This window comes from Macaca fascicularis, chromosome 6 (assembly GCF_037993035.2).
Source record: "Macaca fascicularis isolate 582-1 chromosome 6, T2T-MFA8v1.1".
NCBI lineage: Eukaryota > Metazoa > Chordata > Mammalia > Primates > Cercopithecidae > Macaca > Macaca fascicularis.
In genome coordinates, this window is record NC_088380.1 from 137,897,061 (window position 1) to 137,918,861 (window position 21,801).

General features: G+C 38.8%; 1 protein-coding gene across 18 annotated transcripts in view; it reads left to right on the plus strand.

The window, feature by feature from the left end:
- The window catches only part of CDC42SE2 (CDC42 small effector 2), a 129,269-nt gene that overhangs the window by 100,221 nt on the left and 7,247 nt on the right, over nt 1-21,801 (plus strand). For all 18 annotated transcript variants that reach the window (XM_045394206.2, XM_073994169.1, XM_065545883.2 and 15 more), the window contains one exon: nt 19,738-19,839. In XM_045394206.2, the coding sequence (XP_045250141.1) occupies nt 19,738-19,839 (102 nt within the window). The remainder of the gene's footprint in view (nt 1-19,737; nt 19,840-21,801) is intronic.

Genomic DNA, 21,801 nt, shown 5'->3' on the forward strand with positions numbered 1-21,801 from the left:
GTGTCCTGCCCTGTCTCCCAAGCTGGAATGCAGTGGTGCGATCTCGGCTCACTGCAACCTCTGCCTCCTAGGTTCAGACAATTCTCCTCCCTCAGCCTCCCGAGTAGCTGGGACTACAGGCATGCACCACCACACCCGGTTAATTTTTATATTTTGGTAGAGATGGAGTTTCACTGTGTTGGCCAGGCAGATCTCGAACTCCTGACCTCAAGTGATCCTCCTGCCTTAGCCTTCCAAAGTGCTGGGAATTGCAGGCATGAGCCAACACACCTGGCCTTGGAATGTGTTATTATGGACATGTACACAGTTACAGTACATTTGTAACAATAACACTCTGGTATTTCTACAGTGAGCCAGGTAGTTGTGAGATAACAGTGAGTACAACAGATGTCATCTCTATCATCATCTCTCTCACTTTAGTGGAGGACATATTTACTGTACAAATAAGTATGTATGATATCAGGTGGTGATAAGTGCACTGTGGAAAAAGAAAGCAAGAAAAAAGAGAATGACGTGGGAGAAATGGGGATATTAATTTAAATAGTGTGTTCAGGGAAGGCCTCTCAGATTAAGTGCTATATAGGCACGAGTTTAAGGGAGTAAAGTACACAGATACCTAGGGCAAAGCACTTCGAGTGAGTAGTAAGTGCAAGGTTGGGTGTGTGAGTGGAACATCAGAGAAGGCAGAGTGACTGTGAGGCATGGGGCCAGTGGTGGGAATGAGGTCTAAGAGTTAACCAAGGGCCTGTTCATCTTTGGCCTTCCAGGTCATGAAAAGACTGGTTTTTATTCTTTGTGAAATAGGAAATCATTGAATGGTTTAGAGCAAAGAGCCAAAGTATGCGGAAGAACATACCTATTTTTTCTAGTGGTTTGACTTACTGTATGCTCAGACAGAGAGCACTGACAAACCATACTGCACACTGTAGCCCAGTGAGACACCTCACTCCTTCATGCACACTTAGCCTCCTCAGCTGTCTGGAGTTGAGTATGGAATATGCTCTGCAATAAGGTTGCAATTATTCCCTTTGTGGCTTTTCTTTCTGCTGTTTGTTGTTCTGATGTATAGTTTTAACCTATAATAGAGTGGGGGCATGAGGATATGCGCAAGTGATGGTGCTGGACTTGCCTACAGTGAAACAAAGGAAGTGCAGTGTGCTCAGTGTTTAGATGGTTTAGGTTACTTGAAGGGAAGTGGTTGAGGAAACAGAGTGGGGATAGATCAGTTAGACAGCTAAGGATTGCTTAAGACCTTAGACATTTTAGAAAACATCAAAGTTAGGCCAGGTGCAGTGGCTCATGCCTGTAATCCCAGCACTTTGGAAGGCCGAAGTGGACTGATTACCTGAAGTCAGGAGTTCGAGACCAGCCTGGCCAACATGGTGAAACCCTGTCTCTACTAAAAATACAAAAAATAGCCGGGCATGGTGTCTCATGCCTGTAATCCCAGCTATTCGGGAGGCTGAGGCAGGAGAATTGTTTGAGACCGGGAGGCGGAGAGTTGCAGTGAGCTGACATTGTGCCACTGCACTGCAGCCTGGCTTGGCCCACAGATTGAGACTGTCTCAAAAAAAAAAAAAAAAAAAAAAAAAGAGAAAAAAGAAAACATCAAAGTTAACTACTGCAGCCTCAGAGGACGAACCAACAATTCCATGAAAGGTGGCTGGAGGAAACTAGCTGAGGGCACTCCATGAGGGGATTTATGTAAAACAGAAAAGTGATTGCTCAAATATGATGGCTCTCCATAGCTTCTATGCTATAATAACCTCATATGGCACAGATTTGTACAGAACTTCTATTTTCAGGAACCACGTTTTACACCCTAAATTAGGTATGAGTGTAGTAAAAGTGTCTTTTTTCCTTTTTCTGAAAACACAAATGTGCATGTTCCTGATTTAGTTTCACACAATCACACTATAAAACCATAGTCATTTCAAAATGCTTAAACTAACTGAATTTACTTAATAAAAGAAGAAAATTAGCCTTATCAGGGCTGGGCGTGGTGGCTTATGCCTGTAATCCGAGCATTTTGGGAGGCCAAGGTGGGTGGATCACGAGGTCAGGAGATGGAGACCATCCTGGCTAACATGGTGAAACCCCGTCTCTACTAAAAATACAGAAAATTAGCCGGGAGTGGTGGCGGGCGCCTGTGGTCCCAGCTACTCAGGAGGCTGAGACAGGAGAATGGCCCGAACCCGGGAGGCGGAGCTTGCAGTGAGCTGAGATCCGGCCACTGCACTCCAGCCTGGGCGACAGAGCGAGACTCCGTCTCAAAAAAAAAAAAAAAAAAAAAAAAAAAAAAAAAAAAAAAATAAACAGAAGAAAATTAGCCTTATCAGTTGAGAAATGAAAAATAACCCTACTTTTTAGAAAAACATAGAAGACTCATTCAAATGTTTTAACTGTATTACCAAACCTAGAAATTCTAAAGACTAGTATACTGGAACTACCTCCCCTGCCTTAGGGCTGACTATTCTATTTTCTTGTAGATAGTCACTTTGGAATGTAGTGGATGGTATTCACTGTATATTGTACGTCTTCAGCTCCTTTAATATAAGTGTGGAGAAAGTTCAAATTTGTCTGTATGTACTTGAAAACAAACTAGAAAGGCTGTTTTCAAAAGTGGAATAGACAGTTTCTGGTGTTCCAGTACCGTAGTCTGTGCCCTTAAGCAATTAGGAACTATTGGTAAGCTAGTGTCCGTAGCATTCAGTGTGAGTTCAAGATGGGGAAAAGGGTAAGAAGGCAGTAGAAAGCTATTTATGTTTTGAAAGTATAATGCTTTTATAAGTTTGTAAATGTCAGAGAAGAAATTTTGCTTTGATGTTTTTCGGTTCAGAATGTAGTTGATCTTTATTCAGTTCAGATTGGAGGTTTTTTTTTTTTAAACTACATACCTCAAGTTGAAGCAAGCAATTTCTTTGTAAACCATGTGGTTGTTGCAATTTTTAGTTACTTAAAATGTGACGTCAGCAAAAGTAACAAATAATAATCAGTCTTTAAAAGAAAAATTAAATCTTCCTTCAAACTGTAATATATTTGGTACAAAAAATGTGAAACAGGCCAGGTGCAGTGACTTGCACCTGTAATCCCAACACTTTGGGAGGCTGAGGTGGGAGCATTGCTTGAACCTAGGAGTTCGAGACCAGCCTGGGCAACATAGTAAGACCTTGTCTCTACAAAAAATTTTAAAAATTAGCCATGTGTGGTAGTGTGTGCCTGTAGTCCCAGCTACTCGGGAGGCTGAGTTAGGAGGATTGCTTGAGCTGGGAGGTTGAAGCTGTAGTGAGCCAGGATTGCACCACTGCACTCTAGCCTGGGCAACAGAGTGAAACCCTGTCTCAAAAAACAAATTATAGATCTATATAATTTTATGTTTTATATATATATATTACAGGTTAAAATATATCAAATATATATATGTATATGTGTGTATGGTGTATGTGTGTATGTATATATATGTGTGTGTATATATATGTGTGTATATATATTAAAAAATGTAATGATGCACAACAACAAACAGATATAAGCTCCTGCCTAATACAAATGGTCTGTTGGTGGACATTTGAGTAGTTTCTAGTATTAAGTTTTTTTCTGTTACAAACTATGCTATAAATTCTTGTACATGTCTCAGTATATACATGACTTTGAGTATACTTGTTTCTGTAGCATATATATCTAAAAGTGGAAATACTGAATTGTGGGGTGTGGGCATGATCAGTTTCACAGGATAGTGCCAAATTATTTTGCAAAGGGATAACTGCTCCCACATTAATGTGTTACAGTTCCACTTTCACAATGTCTTCATTAATGCTTGTTTTTTCACATTTTGATTTTTGTCAGTCTGATGGGTAAGGTGGGATTTCATGGTATTGTTCTTTTCTTGCTAGCGAGGTTAAGTGAAGCACTTCTTCATGTGCTTGTTGCTCAGTACGGTTTCCTCTTGTGTGAAAGATATGCCTGCTCATGTCTTTTGTACATTTTTAAAATTTCTTATTTATTCATATACTTCCCTCTTACTTTCTGAATACAAATTCTTTGTTGGTTATGTGTAATTTAACAAAGTACCTTTTTTGGCTTATATTTTTGTGCTTAAGAATTTTTTCTTCTCATTCATAAGGATAATTCACCCAAATTTCCCTTTAAAAGTGGAATAATTTTGCCTTTTACATAGAAGCCTGGAGTTGATTTTTGAAGAAGGGATTTAATTATATTTATTTTCCATATGGGGAACCCTCTGTCCCACGACTTCAAGTCTTTCCCGGACAGACACGGTGGCTCACGCCTGTAATCTCAGCACTCTGGGAGACCGAGGCGGGCAGATCACAAGGTCAGGAGATCGAGACTGTCTTGGCTAACACGGTGAAACCCTGTGTCTACTAAAAATACAAAAAAATAGCCGGGCATGGTGGCGGGCGCCTCAAAAAAAAAAAAAAAAAAAGAAGTCTTTCCCTTCCCCACTGGTATGCAGTGTACACGATCCGGCTTCCGCACATGCATGAGTCAGACTCTAGATTCTGTTTCACCATTTGTTCACCCTGGTGCCAATAGATGATGATACACAGTGTCTTCTAGAGTTTGCATTAATATTGTTTTGATATCTGGGAGGGCAGATCCCTTTGTCTTCACCTTTTGTTGTGTTTTGGCCAGTCTTAGTTCTTGACTATTACGTATCAGTTTTAAAATTAGTTTGTCAGGTTTTCCATAAGGCCTGTTGGGATTTGGATTAGACCTGTATTGAATCTCTATATAATTCCCATTTGTGAAACTGGTGTGTCTTCATTTTTAAGCTATTTCCATAAAGGCCTTTTAAAAACTTATATATTTAAACATATTCAGAAGTAGACAATAGTATAATGAACCCCATGTACCCATCTCTCAGCTTCAACAACTTTAATTCTTGTCTAATCTTCACCTCATTCCATCTACTTTATCCTTTCCTCTATTATTTTGAAGCCAAATCTGAGACATTATATCATTTTGTCCATAAATATTTCAGTATCCCTAAAAGATAAGAACTCTTACTTAATGTAACCACAATACCATTATAATACCAAAAATAATTTGAAAGGATTTTACATATAAATGTACAGTATAAAAGTTATGAAACAAATATATTATGAAGCATATATTACTCGTTAAGAAATAGGACATTGCCAGCACCTCAGAAGTCTCCTTGTGTCCTTTCCAATTACATCCCTTTTCCAACACCTGGAGGAACTGCTGTCCTGATTTTTACGGTAATCACTTCCTTGTGTTTTATGATTTTACTCTCTGTATATGTATCCCTAAACAATATAATTTAGTTTGCTTGTTTTAACTTTAAATGGAGTCATTACTGGTTGTAATCTTTTGTGTTTTCTTCTTTAATCCAATGGTATATTATAAGATTGATTCATATTGATGCAGACAGCTAAATTTTATGTTCATCTTTCTTTAACATTTTCTTGTTTGGCTGTACCATAATAGATTTTTCCATTCCAGTTCTTTTGATAAACCTAGTACGGGACTGTTATGCACAATGCTCTTTTGTGCATTTGTATATGGGTAGCCTGGTAACATGTGCACAAGTTTTTCTAGGGTATATACCTAGGAGTGACATTACTGGGTCTAACAGCTAAGGAAGTTACCTTTACCAAGCAAAAGGAAATTCTTTTAGACTTGATGTTACCATCTTACATTCCCACCAGCTGTTTTGAGTGTCCCATTGTGCCATATCCTCATCAACACATGTTATTTTCAGACTTTAAAATTTTTATCAGTGGGGGAAGAATGTAGTAACAGTTCTTTGAAGGTTAGCCTTGTATTGTTTTGCATTTTAATATGAGAATGAACAGTAACTCTGACTTATTAATAGGTTGTGAGCTTCAGGATTATGCACAAATAAGAGATTTGTTGAAGTAACCCCAGTTCCACACTTCCACACCCTTTGTCATCAGCATATCCCATTTCTGTTACAGTGTAAGACTAGTTATTTCAGAGTACAGAAAAAGACACATTTAGATGAACTGAAGCAGATTAAAGTGACTTTATAAGACAACATCTTTGTTTTTATGTTTAATTTCAAGTATGGTTAAGCACTAATTTAATTCAGTGCTTTCTACTTATTCTGCTTCTAGTAACTCTTACAGAAACAAGTGTAGTCAGTAGCCAACAGACATCCATGTCAGCCTATATATGACTTATTAGTAGAGCTTAATTTTTTAAAAGAGATGAAAAATAAAGAGAAGGTCTAGTATTTTCCTCCCACATTCCAACAGTTCATTTTATGTGCCCCCTTTGGGTGAGCACATTCCATGTTGTAGACCATTGATTATGGTAGTCAGAGCATGGAGCTCTGGAGTTCAGAAAAAGTATTTTATTATCATTGTTATGACAAAAATAATTACCATATAAAGGAAAAGAAACGAAACTCAGGGAAAAAATTTATGAACAAAAGAGAAAATAAACTTATGGTTAAATCATTTTTAAAATACATATGGCAAATAAGCATCAATTTTTTTTTCTGTATGCCCATTGGAAAATACCGTCTTGCTTCATCTAACAGGCAATGTTAAGTGGAGTCACTATGTGTTTCTCTTAACTGGAAGCTTTCTTTCTTTTGGTATGAATACTGAAGCATTTATTTTACCTTTTTTTTTTTTTTTTTCTCCCCAGCAGAGACAGGGTCTTGCTTTGTTGCCCAGGCTGGTATCAGGCTCCTGGCCTCAAGTGATCCTCCTGCCCCAGCCTCCCAAAGTGCTGGGATTACAGGCATGAGTGACCTAGCCTGGTCAAACATTTCTTTAGTTGTTTGAAAGTCATCTGACTGTATCTGGGAAATTATGTTTATTTAGAAAACATAGCCTTTAATTGCAAATTCTGTTACTGTGTAAATGATGTGCAAATCTCCATGTTTTCATGAGGTGGCTAATTATTAAAATGGCTAAAGAGTTGCTTCTAGACCAGGCATGGTGGCTCATGCCTATAATCCTCCCAGCACTTTGGGAGGCCGAAGTGGGTGGATCACGAGGTCAGGATATCGAGACCATCCTGGCTAACACGGTGAAACCCCGTCTCTATTAAAAATACAAAAAACTAGCCGGGCGTGCTGGCAGGCACCTGTAGTCCCAGCTACTCGGGAGGCTGAGGCTGGAGAATGGCGTGAACCCGGGTGGTGGAGCTTGCCGTGAGCTGAGATTGGGCCACTGCACTCCAGCCTGGGAGACGGCGAGACTCTGTCTCAAAAAAAGAGTTGCTTCTAAAACAACAATAGCATGAAATTTTAAAACTGACTCTTGGGGTTTTATAAGCCTAGACACAACAAGAATGAAGAGGATTAAGCCTTTGTCTTTCTAGAGTTGGTGAGGATTGGGTTATGATTCTCACATGGCCTTGATGTATACAAATAGGAAAAAAAGGAATACTGGTGAGGAACTCAAAATTGCATTATTTTTCAAATCAGTAGTGAGTTAAGACTAGGTAGTGCATTGTTCTAGAAAAATAAAATGTTTTTGCTGATATATAATCTGTGACTAAAAGGAAGTTAGAACTTAAGTAATTATCTGGGATTTAATAATGGTATTTTAATAACTATCTGGGGCTGGTATTTATGATGTTTATAATATATTGAACATTTTTAGAAGCACTTTTTAAGAATCTGTTCATCTGTGATGTAAACAGATGGTATAAATCATTCAGTTTTTCATCCTTCTATCAAACTTGTTCATACTGAGTAGGAAATATTACAGATACATTTTATTAGCAGCTCTCATATAAGACGAATTCTAGGTCAGATCTCAGTTCTCTTTTTAAAGTACTCAGTACCCTAAAGTTTGGTCAGATCGCTTATCACCCTTGCACATAGTAAAAATTCTTCTGGTTCTTAGATATTTCTGGTATTTATGTTCCATCTACTTTTGTCGATTGAGCTTTCTTACAGTTTCTTGAAAAGGTGTTATGCTTACATTCTTGTTTTAGCAGATGGTATATTGTTTGTTTTATATGTGATTTTGTTTTGTGAAATGAAAATAATTTTCATGCAGTCTTAAAATTTTAGATCTTAGAGACATCATAGGCAAATGTAGTCAAATACATGTGGGCATGCATGCATGCAGATTTGGAAACTATACTAAGAAGTTAATTAGTAAACTAAGATCAGCGAATTAGTGGCAGAGCCTTTTGCATTTTAAGACCAGTTTTCTTTCTAGTGTATATCAGTAAATTTTACCCAAATAGAAATGAACATCCATGTTGGATATAAAGTTGAGTTATGAGACTATGTGGATACACAGCACTAGGTGATAAGTTACAGTGAAACAAGCAGTGTTTCAGTATTTCAGAAAGCATTTTTTTGCTACCAAGTGTTAATTATTATCTGCCGTTTTTGCAGACTGTCTTAGTTCAAATGCTTTCATATATATTAACTTCATGAGAAACATGTCTGTCATTTTAATTTCTTCATTTCCCCCCCTTATCCCCTATCACTGTTTGTTTTGGTTTGGTTTTGGTTTTATTTGTTCTTGCAGCATCTTATCAGTTTTACCACGAGATACTTATGGAGGGTATTAGAACAATTGATAGTTTCATTAAAAGTTAAGCAAACAACTTTGGGAGGCCGAGGCAGGTGGATCACGAGGTGAGTTCAAGACCAGCCTGGCCAAGATGGTGAAACCCCATCTCTACTAAAATCTACAAAAATTAGCTGGGTGTGGTCGCAGGTGCCTGTAATCCCAGCTACTTGGGAAGCTGAGGCAGGAGAATCACCTGAACCCGGGCAGCAGAGGTTGCAGTGAACCAAGATTGTGCCACTGCACTCCAGCCTGGGCAACAGAGTGAGACTCCATCTCAAAAAAAAAAAAAAAAAAAAAAAAAGTTAAGCAGACATTGTGTGTGAATTTTGTGACAGAATTTTTTTTTTAAGCTAAGCAAGCCAGAAGCAATTCCAGTGCAAAGTGTGGTATAAGAAAAATTAATTATAGTACAGTACCTGACTCAGTTATAAATACTTTTCACATAGAGTTAATACAAACACGATATCTGTATCTCAATTTTATATAGTAAATGTTTGGAGGGAATTATATGACTTGCTTTGAAACACAGTTGTTCGCACAGTGATGTGAAGGAAAGAACAGTGGACAAGGAAGACTCCCAGATCTGATTTTAGTTAGCTGTGGGACTTTGGCAAGTAATACCTTCCTAGGTACATTGTACACTGTATATATAGAGTGGATAGGAACAATCCCAGATGGACCCATAATGGCAGAAATTTCTAGTGAAAGGTTTTTAACACCATTGACAAATATATCATTAATACTTGAAAGCTAGTTCAAATTAGTTTCTCCCTTCCTTTTTTTTTTTTTTTTGACCTATTTTGTGCTTCAGTTTTCATCCTTGGAATATGTGACTTAAACCAGATACTAATTTTAAATAGAAGGAGAAAAAAACTGTTTTCACTTCAGGTTTCTCACTGAGAGATGAGAACAACTAGTTCCTTCAATTTTGCTTTTAGCAATTTGGCCCTTGAAAAGGTCACTATAGATTTGCTTTAGAGATTCCTTTTAAAAACAAATTTTGGGGTCTCTTGCAAACTTCTCCTCATCACAAGCTGCAAAATACATACTGAGTAAGAAAAGGTTAGTTGTCGGACAGATACCAACAGCACCACACTTAAGATTAGATTGTAAATGCATTACCAGCAGCTCACCTATTTATTTATGAATATTTCCAGCACAAAATATCTTTCCTTTCTGTACTTTGACTTAGATAATTCTCTGCTTATAATACTAGCTGGTTTTGGTTTCTCTGTGGTGATCTATGGTGTGACTCTCATCTCCTGTAGAGATAGCTCCTTATATACACTCTGTCACTTGAGGGCCACTGCTGGCATTCCAGTGAGTGAGCTAAGCTCTAGAAGCCAGACAAGTAGAATTTTATATTTTTCTCACCGTAGAAGATACAGTACAAGTTTGTATATAGAAGAAGTTTATTATTTTCTCAAGTTTTGACCTAAGTATGAGAATTTGGAATCCAAAGTAGGCTACTCAGTTATTGAAGAGCGGATTTTTTTTCCAGTCTCTGCAGTATCTAAAACCTTGTTTCTCTTTCATTTTTCCCTTAACATATTAGAAATGTTTTGTTATATTCTTAGAAACCAGACTTCCACAGGCAGTTTTATCAACTCAGATTACCACCCATGGGAAGGGTGGATTCAGCTTCTTGAACATGAGCATTCAGGACCTGGACACTGTTAAGACTCCCATCTTGACCAGGCATGGTGGCTCATACCTGTAATCTCAGCACTTTAGGAGGCCAAGGTGGGTGGATTAGTTGAGGTCAAGAGTTCAAGACCAGCCTGACCAACATGGTGAAACCCCATCTCTACTAAAAATACAAAAAATTAGCTGGGCATGGTGGTGCGCACTTGTAATTCCAGCTGCTTGGGAGGCTGAGGCATGAGAATCGCTTGAACCCAGGCGGCGGAGGTTGCATTGAACTGAGATTGCGCCATCGCACTCCAGCCTGGGTGATGAGTGAGACTCTTGTCTCAAAAAAAAAAAAAGAAACTTTATTCAGTAGAGAGTACAAAGGTGAAAAAATGAGGACTTCTGAGCAATGGCTGAGACAAGAAGTGAGAGTTTGCCAGAGGATCCCAGATTTGAAGGGAAGGTAAAATGTCATATACTGCTATAGAAGGTGCTAGCAAATGAGTTCATGGCTTTAAAGTTCTTAGAACTGTGCCCGGTATCTTATAAGTACTCTTTATTACCCATTTTTACTTCTTAAATATTCAGCTGTTAACCTTTATTTTTTAATTTACCTTTGCGGTTCAGGGGGTACATGTGTAGGTTTATTATATAGGTAAACTGAGTCACAGATTACCTGGTGTACAGATAATTTCATCACCCAGGTAATAGGCATAGTAACCATTAGGTAGTTTTTTGATCCTCTCCTTCCTCCCACCCTGTACTCTCAGATAGGTCCTGATATCCGTTGTTGCCTTCTTTGTGTCTGTGTGTACTCAATGTTTAGCTCCCACTTATAAGTGAGAACATGTGGTATTATGTTATGGCCTCCAGCTCCATCTGTGTTGCTCCAAAGGACATAGTCTGGTTCTTTTTTATGGCTGTGAGGTATTCCATGGCATACATGTACCACGTTTTCTTTATCCAGTCTACCAGTGATGGGCATTTAGGCTGATGCCATGACTTTGCGATTGTGAATAGTGCTGCGATGAACATACGTGTACATGTGTCTTTATGGTAGAATGATTTATATTCCTTTGGGTATATACTCAGTAAGGGGGTCCTGGGTCAAGTGATACTTCTGTTTTCACTTCTTTGAGAAATTGCCATACTGCTTTCCACAATGACTAAACTAATTTACATTCCCACCAGCAGCATATAAGTGTTCCCTTTTCTCTGCAGCCTCACCAGCATCTATTGTTATTTGACTATATGTAATTTTTTTTTTTTTTTTTGGGAGACGGAGTCTCGCTCTGTTGCCCAGACTGGAGTGGTGTGATCTTGACTCACTGCAACCTCTGCCTCCCGGGTTCCAAAGATTCTTGTGTCTCAGCCTCTCTAGTAGTTGGGACTACAGGGGTGTGCCACCACACCTGGCTAATTTTCTGTATTTTTGTAGAGATGATGTGTTACCATGTTGCCCAGGCTGGTCTTGAACTCCTGAGCTCAGGCAATCCACCCTCAGCCTCCCAAAGTGCTAGGCTTACAGGCGTGAGCCACCATGCTTGGCCTGACTTTTTAATAATAGTCATTCAGCTGTTAATCTTTAGAGCCAGTGTTTCTAAACCGTTAAGCCATCAGTATCACTTGGAATCTTGTTAGATAACGCAAATTAAAGCCCCACTCCAAACTTGCTCAATCTGAAATTCTTGTGTGACTAGAACTCAGAAACCTGTGTTTTAACAAACCTTCCAGGGATTCTGATGTATACTGTATCTTGAGAACCACTGCTTTAGAGGTTCTACCCAATATAAAAACTAAAACAGTGTTACCAGTTAAAACCTCCCTAGAGCACACAGCATTTCTATGAAACAGAGAAAATTAAATCAGCAGATAAGTATTTTTTGTGCAGAAATGTAAACTCCATTAGAATTGGCATTACATTGTTTACATCTTCCAAATATAATAGGTTCTTGAGAAATATTTGGCGATAATATTAGATAAGACAAACAATTTTTAGAGAACTGAGCTGACATTGTTTCTTTAAAAAAGCCTTTTATTCATTCAACAGTCATTTATTGTCTACTGTGTGTCAGGCACAGCTACTGTTACAGAACTTGTAGTAGTGTAGGAAAATCAAACTGTAAGCAAGTAAGTTACAATACAATGTTTTAAGTACTATAATTGAAATATGAGCCATGTGCTCTGAATGTTCAGGACAGGAAATATCTAACAGCCTCAAGTCAGAATGTTATGTTTGAGTTGGGTCTCAAAGAATGAGTAGGGAGAGACTTGGGGCAAGGGCGTTTCATATAGTTTGTTGACACTGCTACCATAAAAGGTACTTTCAATTTTTGTGTCAATGAATATCCACTAGGAAGATCATTTTCATCAAAAAATGTCAAGTCCATTTTTTATATTATTACAACTTTTGTTAGTCTTTTTTTCTGTACTGTGAACTAGATTGATTAACTGGGAAGCAGCTCACACACCCAGGGAATCAGTCACTTGCATCACAGAAAAAAATATCCACTTGTTTTATAAATGCCTGGTTCCTAATTACACTGTCAATATTTCAAAAAATGAATGTATTTCAGAGGTTCCCAAACTTCCCTTAACAGTTCTGTAATTTTTTTCATGGTGCCTCTAGGCCAAGAGAAATACCATACAGACTTGTTTATTAACTAATTTGGTACAAACAACTTAGTAAAGATTTATGTCCCAACAACTTATTTGCCTTTAAAAAATAAGATATAAATTGAAAGGAAAAATATTTTTATTTAATTCTTAAATAACCATTTACATACTTACGGTGTGTTTGTGCCGGTTAGGATTATACAACTTCTCAAACTGTGGAATCAGACTGAACACCACCACCTTCTTTTCTAGTTCCATACTGACTTTTGCATAGTGCTTGGGTTTTTTCACAGTAACCACTGAAAACTCAGCTTCACAAGGATATGCTGTTAAAAAGAATGTATGTTCTAATGTTGAAGTTACAAATTATCTGAAGTTGGTAGCTCACTCAGTGTCAAACACACATTGAGTCTCACTGTGTTTCCCTCAAATAGAAAACCCTGGCACCCCTGGATTTTGCTGGGATGCCCCAAGACAAAATTTGGAAATAGTGGGCTTGTTAGATTTAATTCATAGATTTAGGGATTCAGTTATACAACTCAACTGACTTTCTCCAGGTCATAAAGTTGAGTCAGTAGCATAGCTTTCAGCCTTTCATTTACTTTGGCCACATTTGCATAAATGATTGCTGTTTTATACCCTGAAAGTTCCAGCTTTTTTCACTGTCCCAGATGGCAGGTATTTTCATTTTCTTTATTCACTCTGTATCTGCTTCTAGAACTACCTCAGGCTGTACCATCTTTTACTCTTACTGTAGGCCTTCTGCTAACCTGATGGGACCTGGCCTTTATTTGCTTCTCAGTGACCTGTGTTTGTACACTAAGCTGCCCAGAGAATAGTCTTTGGGGAAGTTTTAACTTTTAAGTGATTATGTAATTACTGTTTTCTAGAAGCTACAGTTTGATCCATATGCCAGAAATGTGAATGGTTATATACATACTTGTTTAGATAAGGATGCAAATACGGTTCACACAGTAGCACATACTTTGAAATTAACCTGCTTCTCGCCTCTTTGCATATACTCCAAATTAATTCATTATCTTTAATAATTATGATGTAATAATGTAAAAAGTCATGGGAAGAGAGATTTTGCCTAATGTCCCCTCCACACTAACATAGTGATTCATTTGGGTCTCTAGTCCTTTACCTTATGCACAATAAAAGTTAGTATTTTCAGGATGCAAGGATTATTCAGATGGTTGACGTTCTTAACAAAGTTCCCTATAAAGAATTTGTTTCCAGGAAACACAGTGACTCTGCTAACAACAACTGTTAATACGTATCAGAGCAGAGTGCACCATTTCCTGTTTTTCTTTGTGGAGGTCCGACTCCGGAATTCCCCTTGTTTGCCCATGACTATTCTTTTTTTTTCTTTTGAAATGGAGTCTCACTCTGTCACCCAGGCTGGAGTGCAGTGGTGTGATCTCGGCTCACTGCAACCTCCCCCTCCCACCCCCCAGCCCCGGGTTCAAGCAATTCTCCTCCCTCAGCCTCTCGAGTAGCTGGGATAACAGGTGCCTGCCACCATGCCCAGCTAATTTTTTTTCTTAAAATATTTATTTAATTTTCCATAGTTATTGGGGTACAGGTGGTATTTGGTTACATGAGTAAGTTCTTTAGTGGTGATTTGTGGATTTTGGGGTACTCATCACCCGAGCAATGTACACTGCACTGTATTTGTAGTCTTTTATCCCTTGACCCCCTCCCACTCTTCCAGAGCCCCAACTCCCCAAAGTTCATTTTATCATTCTTATAGCCTGGCTAATTTTTGTATTTTTAGCAGAGACAGGGTTTCACCATGTTGGCCAGGCTGGTCTTGAACTCCTGACCTCAAGTGATCCACCAGCCTCGGCCTCCCAAAGTGCTGGGATTGTAGGCATGAGTCACCATGCCTGGCCACCCGTGACTATTAATACAGTAGTCCAAATAAGTGTGCCATTCCTTAAATGTCCACATTGTGCCTGAAAATACTGCATTTTTATATTTTAGAATATTTAATTATATTTAAATCCAGGTTTTTGATAGAGTGTTGTAGGAAAGAGTGTCAAGATCACCTCCACCTGTGTCTGGATCCACCTTTACTGCCTTCTCAGGAACCTTGTAATGTTGACAATCCATTTTCTTTTTCCTTCTTTTTGTTTACCTCTTTTACTGGATCTTTCCCATTAGAAATTGAGCATAATGCAATTCTCTGCCATCTTACAGGGGAAAAATTCAATCTGTCCTCATCTCCTTTTCTCCTTGCAGCCACTGACCTATCTTCTTCCTGTCCAGAAGGCCGGACTTTTCTCCAGCGTTGTCTCTGTTCTCTTTCGCCATTTTCCACTTCTTAGACCCACCTCAGTCCCCTCCAGTGTGTCTTCTCCTCCTTTTACTCCACTGACATAGCACTCACTAAGGTGCCCATCGACGTGATACTGCTGAATCCAGTGCATGTATTTCTGCCTTTAATTGACCTCTCATCACCTTTCAGCTCTGTTGCCTGCTCCCTCTTGACACTTGTACACACTGCTGATTTTCCTACTGACTTTCAGCCTGTTTCTTTTTGGCCTTCTTTGATGGCTTCTTCTTTACCCAACCACAGAAATTTAGTTTGTCTAGGAAATCTCATTAACACGGCTTTGTTAATGCTGGTGAGTCTCAGTCTTTTATCTCCAGTTTGGATTCTTTCCGAACCCAGTGAATTGCATACTCTGCGGAAGTATGAAGTCTGTGCATATTTCTTAACTCCTCCCTTGCTCAGTTACCAAATCCAGCCTGCAACCAAATGCCTTTTTTGTTTTTTTTGAGAGAAATCTCGCTCTCGTCCCCCAGGCTTGAGTGCAATGGCTCGATCTCAGCCCACTGCAACCTCCGCCTCCCTGGTTCAAACGATTCTCCGGCCTCTGCCTCCCAAGCAGCTGGGATTAAGGCGCCTGCCACCATGCCTGACTAATTTTTGTATTTTTTAGTAGAGACAGGGTTTCACTGTGTTGGCCAGGCTGTTCTCGAGCTTTTGACCTCAGGTGATCAGCCCACCTCAGCCTCCCAAAGTGCTGGGATTACAGGTGTGAGCCACCACGCCTGGCCCAAATGCTGTTGATTTTATCCACTGACCACTTTCTTCAATCTATCCGCTTCTTTCCATCTGTGTTATTAGTTGAATCCACATAATCCCTTTTCACCAGCATTAATAACTTATTTTGACCTCTTCTAACGTGTTTTCCACCTATAGCTATTGTGGAATAGTCTTCTAAAACTATTTGATCATGTTGTTCCTCTGCTTTAAAAGACTTTCAATTATTTCCCATTGTTCTTGGGAGGATCACACACTTCAGTCCTTTACAAACCCTATGTGATCTGGTTCTTCCTTATCTTACTATTTTCATCTTAGGTCTTTATCTTTACTGTGCTCGCACAACACAGTTCTCCTTTCAGTTTCTGGACAGCTGAGTTCCCTCAGCCTTGGGGAGCAAAGGACTGAAAGCTTCTTTCATATCTCACAAACAGTGTTATATTAGATGCCATGAAGAATCCTTCCAGTACTAAGGTTTGACTCCCAGCTCGGTATAGTTCAAGTTGAAAAATACTCACTATTTTCACATTCATATATATTATCTAATAACACAGTATGACAGAAGTAAGCTGAAGTCTTCTCATCCTTTGCTTTTCAGCGTGAGAGTAGCTTCTTGGGAACTAGTTTTGTTACCAGCTTTTGAATATTCTCAGTAATCATGTTTGCCGAATTATTGTTTGTGAGTATGTGTTAATACCCTTCTTTCACAAGCATATCTGTTCATTCTTTTTGGGTGAGATGGGTGGTGGCCTGAGCACACTGTGGTTTCTGTTCTCCCCCAACACAATCCTGTGATAATAAATCATTTAATATGGAGGTATAGACCAAGTGGAGCCTTTTGGCAAGTTCTAAACACACCCTTCTGGAGGAAATGATGCAGAATAAGAACTGTTAGTTGTTGTTTCTGCATGTTCACAGGACAAGGGATGATCAAGACTCCTCCTAGTGGTCTGGAAGTAGGTCTGATTCTCTGGTACCACCTCCTCCTTTGCTTGAGAGAGCCAAGTGGCTCTCTCTGTATATCAGAAGCAGTTATCTTGACATGTTGACTGTGTAACGCCTTGGGAAGAGTCTGGTGTCCTGCAGAGGCTACTGTCCTGACAAGAACCTAGAAGCTTCCCTCTCTACCTGTCAGTTAGGGGGCTCACTGGGGAAGAAATCACAATAATTTGTCCTGCCCACGTGCTGAGAAAATTCGTATCCTGTGATGGTAAAGATTACATTTCTGGACCTGCCCAAACAGCTTCCTAATAAGGAAAATTTAGTGGAAATGTAATAATATATTATTAAGAAGAGAAAGGCACAAAACTGTTAGCATGTTTTCCTTACTTTATTCCTAAAAAAGATAAGCTAGCATTGTTTAAGGGTAATTTATAGAATTATGCTTTATCATTCCAAACAAAAATAGTATGAAGAGAAGTACATTGAGTGGGGTGGTTGGAGATAGACAAACTGAGTCTGTGGGGAACAGAGGAAAAGACGAGTGCACTGCTGGCGTGCAGCACTCCAGATCAAAGGATGGTTGTGGGTGGCAAGTCTGCCATTAGGGGCAGGGAGTCTTTGTATGAGACACCTCTAAGATCATCGGAGGGAGCAATATGCGAGAAAAGGATAACAGGAAACCAGTGTGTTGTGCTAAGAAATAGAAAAATTAAAACACATAGACAAAAGCCTCTTTTGACTTTATGATACCATTTTAACCTGAAAGTTTCATATGATTCTATGGAACAGGGCCCCAATAGACAGTTTCTTACCAACTTCCAAAACAGGGCTCGAAGTAAAACTAAACTTGTTCAAATAAAGCAATGAGAGTACTTTGTTCCCTAGTGTTATAGACTTATAATTTGTATAATTGTTTTTAGGGAAAAGAGTGAAAAACTATAATATAGCTTTTTCAGAGATTAAAAAATATTGCAATGACATGTCATAATGAAGAGCTTCTGAAAAATAACCATAATGGAAAAAAATTATGTGGCTACTACTGAAAAAATCTAGAGCTGGGGTCAGCAGACTACTACTTTTACAGGCCAAATCTAGCCTGTCACCTGGTTTTGTAAATAAATTTTTACCAAAACACAGCTACACTCATTTAATTTCATGTGCTCTGCAGCTGTTTTCATACTACAATAGCAGAGTTGAGTCAGAGCTACAGTGGAGACTGTGTGTTGGCCTGCAAAGTTATATTTACTGTCTAGCGTGGACCTCTGAAGAGGATAAAGTGGAGTTATTTTCCAATGCAGTGAAATTATAAAGATAAATAAATGATGGAAATCTAAGAAACTTGGAAGATTATCGACACACACATGTTCAAATGTCCACGTAGCGGGAACTCCAAAAATAGCAAAATGAACCCATGGAGCAATTACCAAGGAACTAATAGAATAAAACTTTTCTAAGATACAGAAAACCTGTGTTTATATAACCATGTGCCATGCAAAATTACTGGAAGGAAAATCCAACAAACTTGGAGATGGTCTAATGTCATTGCTGAATTCTAAGGATGAAGAACATAAATATTTCAAAGGAAAAGCGTCAGGGTTTGTTTTTTGTTTGTTTCTATCTATGACAATATAAATGAGAGGACAGTAAAACAATGTATATTGACTTCTAAAATATATGCATGGGCTCGCCACTTCTGTGGTTTTATAGAAAGTCATGTTCTCATCCTGAGGAGCTGTCATATGGGACTGTCTTGATAACATTTTAAGGTTTATCAGGATCATGCCAGCATTTCAATAGATAAGGACATAAAAGTGTTATGTTCTAAGGCAGCGAATCCAACAAGTTTATAACTCAGCTTGGTTTTGAGGGAAGCTGCAATTTCAGAAGTTTACTATTGACAGTAAACTGGGATAAGCAGAGCCCCATAGTAGGACACTAACCCAACGTGGCCAGTGATCTCTCCCAATAAGATGATCATATCTAAGGGGTCATGGAAAACAGGACAGATCTAAGATAATCTTCAAAGCTGGAAAACTCTTAATCAGTGAAACACAGCAGTATGGTAAGGAAATAATCTCTAAGGGGTAGATGAGCATATTGGTCAGAACAGGAATACCAGCTGGTGGCTAAAGTTACTGGAAAATGGGGCTTAGCACCCCATGAGAAGTGGTTGTCAAAAACTAGGAAGAGTCAGCCAGGCGTAGTGGTGCATGCCTGTAATCCTGGCTACTTGGAAGCTGAGGTGTGAGGATTGCTTGAGCCCAGTTAAAGACCAGCCTGGGTAACATAGCAAGACTCCATCTCAAAAAAAAAAAAAAAAAAAAAATGTAGGAAGAGTCAGTAAGACCCAGCCTAGTTAGTCAACAGGTTTAGTTCCCAGCTAGAACAGACCAGAGAAGAGTGAATGGACTAGGACCAAATCTGTCACCCTCTTACCCTCCAACCCCCACCCCCACCAGCTAAAATGACAGATTCATTTTAGCATAGAAAGGTAATTGGGTATAATCTGAATAATAACCATCAAAATATAATACATCTGTTAATGGTGAAAGCCAGAAAGTAATGTTTAAAATCAGACATTGTATTCAAACCGCACTGTGTTCTTTGCCAACAATAATAGTGACTGAGGGTAATTTTACATTTGTCTCATTATTTAAAAAGAATAAAACTTAAGCGGTTATTATACAAATATGTGGATGTCCAAAACTAGACCAAATAATCTATTAAGTTCTAAATAATAACCTGTTATTTTGCTTTACTAATCATTTTTGTGCATATATTTCTCTTGGGGATTTCATCATAAGAAGTAATTGTGGCAGTCTAAGAGCTAGGCATTTTTGTGTTCTTGGCAAATTTATTAAACAGTCATAGTGTAAAAATCCATCAGGATAAGTTGTTCATAAGATCACTTTCTCAACACATTGTTCCCCCATATTTTAGAAAAGGCGACGACGGATTGACAGAAGTATGATTGGAGAGCCCACAAACTTTGTGCACACGGCTCATGTTGGATCAGGAGACCTGTTCAGTGGAATGAATTCAGTAAGTATGTTGGTGGGACATGCAGGTAGGGCATTGGGGCATAGTCGTGTGAAACCTGTGTGATAGGCACAAATATTTTTAATAGCATTATGCTAAATGAATTTGTATACAGTGAATGTAAATACATAATATGAGCATAGAAGAGAGAGAAGCAAACTAATGATGAAAAATTAATCTCTTCGAATTTGCTGGGTTATGTATTTGTTTCTGTTTCTTGTACGCAATTCTTCATAGCTGCCTTTGTCCCGAATAAATACTTTGAAACTTGAAAGGATTTGGTTCAGAGTACAGGTTAATATCCTATTGATTCTCTTGCTCCCACCAAAGAGACTTGGATATCAGCCTTTTAAATAATAATCTTTTTTCGTTCTTTTAAGTTCAGTTAGTTGCCTTTTGCACACATTTTTATTGCTTTACTTTATAAACCAGTGGTCTCCAACATTTTTTGCACCAGGGACCGGTTTCATGGAAGACAGTTTTTCCATGGGGGAAATGGTTTTGGGGTGAAACTATTCCACTTCAGTTCATCAGGCATTAGATTCTCATAAGGAGTCCGCAACCTAGATCCTCACATGTGCAGTTCACGACAGGGTTCGTGCTCCTATGAGAATCTCGTGCCATCACGGATGTGACAGGAGGCGGAGCTCAGGCAGTGATGCGCACTTGCAGCTGCTCACCTCCTGTTGTGCAGCCCGGTTCCAAACAGGCCACTTCCGGTTTTGGGCCCCCTGTTACAAACTATTCATCTTTACCTGATAATATTAGAATGTTGGTGATTTATTTACTCTTAAGTTCTCATGCAGTAAGCATAGGATTAGAATTTTCACATATCCCTTTAGGTCAAGACAGTAAAAATTTGTCACATTTGCCAGCAGGATGTGAAGAATCAGAAATAAGATTTATTCGCTGTCTTTTAATAGATGTTTCAGTGAGTTTCAGAATAGGCTTTAGATCTACTCAGCTGATCTTTTAGTCTTTAATTTTTGTTGAAGAGAAAACCAGAATGCATTATAATAGAAGCAGCACCAAATGCAGGTTCTTGTCAGAGTTGTTCCTCACATTTGCCTTAAAGCAAGCCACTAAGGATCAACAGACTGACTCTTTTCTCCATTCCTAAAGTAAACAAGTATCTAAATGATCCCTAAAGTGTTCAGAACCAGAAAGTCAATAAGGGTTTTATAAACAAAATTATGATCCACTGTATACCAACTTACTAGACAGCACTAACAAAAGACTTAACGGGGACTTTAAAAATAGGTAGATGGGTATCCTGGATACAGCAACGACGTTTGTCATTGCAGTTACTAGGTAAGCAAAGGAGTGACATTTGAACCTTCCTGGAAAGGAAACAGCTTGTTTGTTTTAAATCTGTAGGAAAAGTACTTTGTTTCACTTGACTGCTTTGTGGAAATGCAAGAGATATCATGTTGCTGTCAAAATAGTCAGTAGCTTTGTTTCCTGCATCGACATAGTGTAGAAAGACTAACTGGGGCCCTATTACTTTTATTAATATGGTTACTATAATAAAGAGAATGGGTAGTTTCAAATTTATTATATATAATGAATTTTAATTTCTCTCTCATCAACAGATGTTGTCTCTGCCACCTCAGATTTTTTAAAAATCCAACTATAAGGCCAGACATGGTGGCTCCCTCCTATAATCCCAGTACTTTGGGAGGCTGAGGCAGGTGGATCACCTGAGCTCAGGAGTTCAAGACCAGCCTGAGCAACGTAGTGAAACCCTGTCTCTACCAAAAATACACACAAAAAAATAGCTGAGTGAAGTAATATGCACCTGTGATTCCAGCTGTTTGGGAGGCTGAGGGGGGAGGATTGCTTGAACCTGGGAGCGGGAGGTTGCAGTGAGCTGAGATCATGCCTCTGAACTCCAGCCTGGGTGACTGAGACCCCATCTCAAAGAAATAAATCCAACTGTATAGGAGGAATTAAATTTTAGTTTGT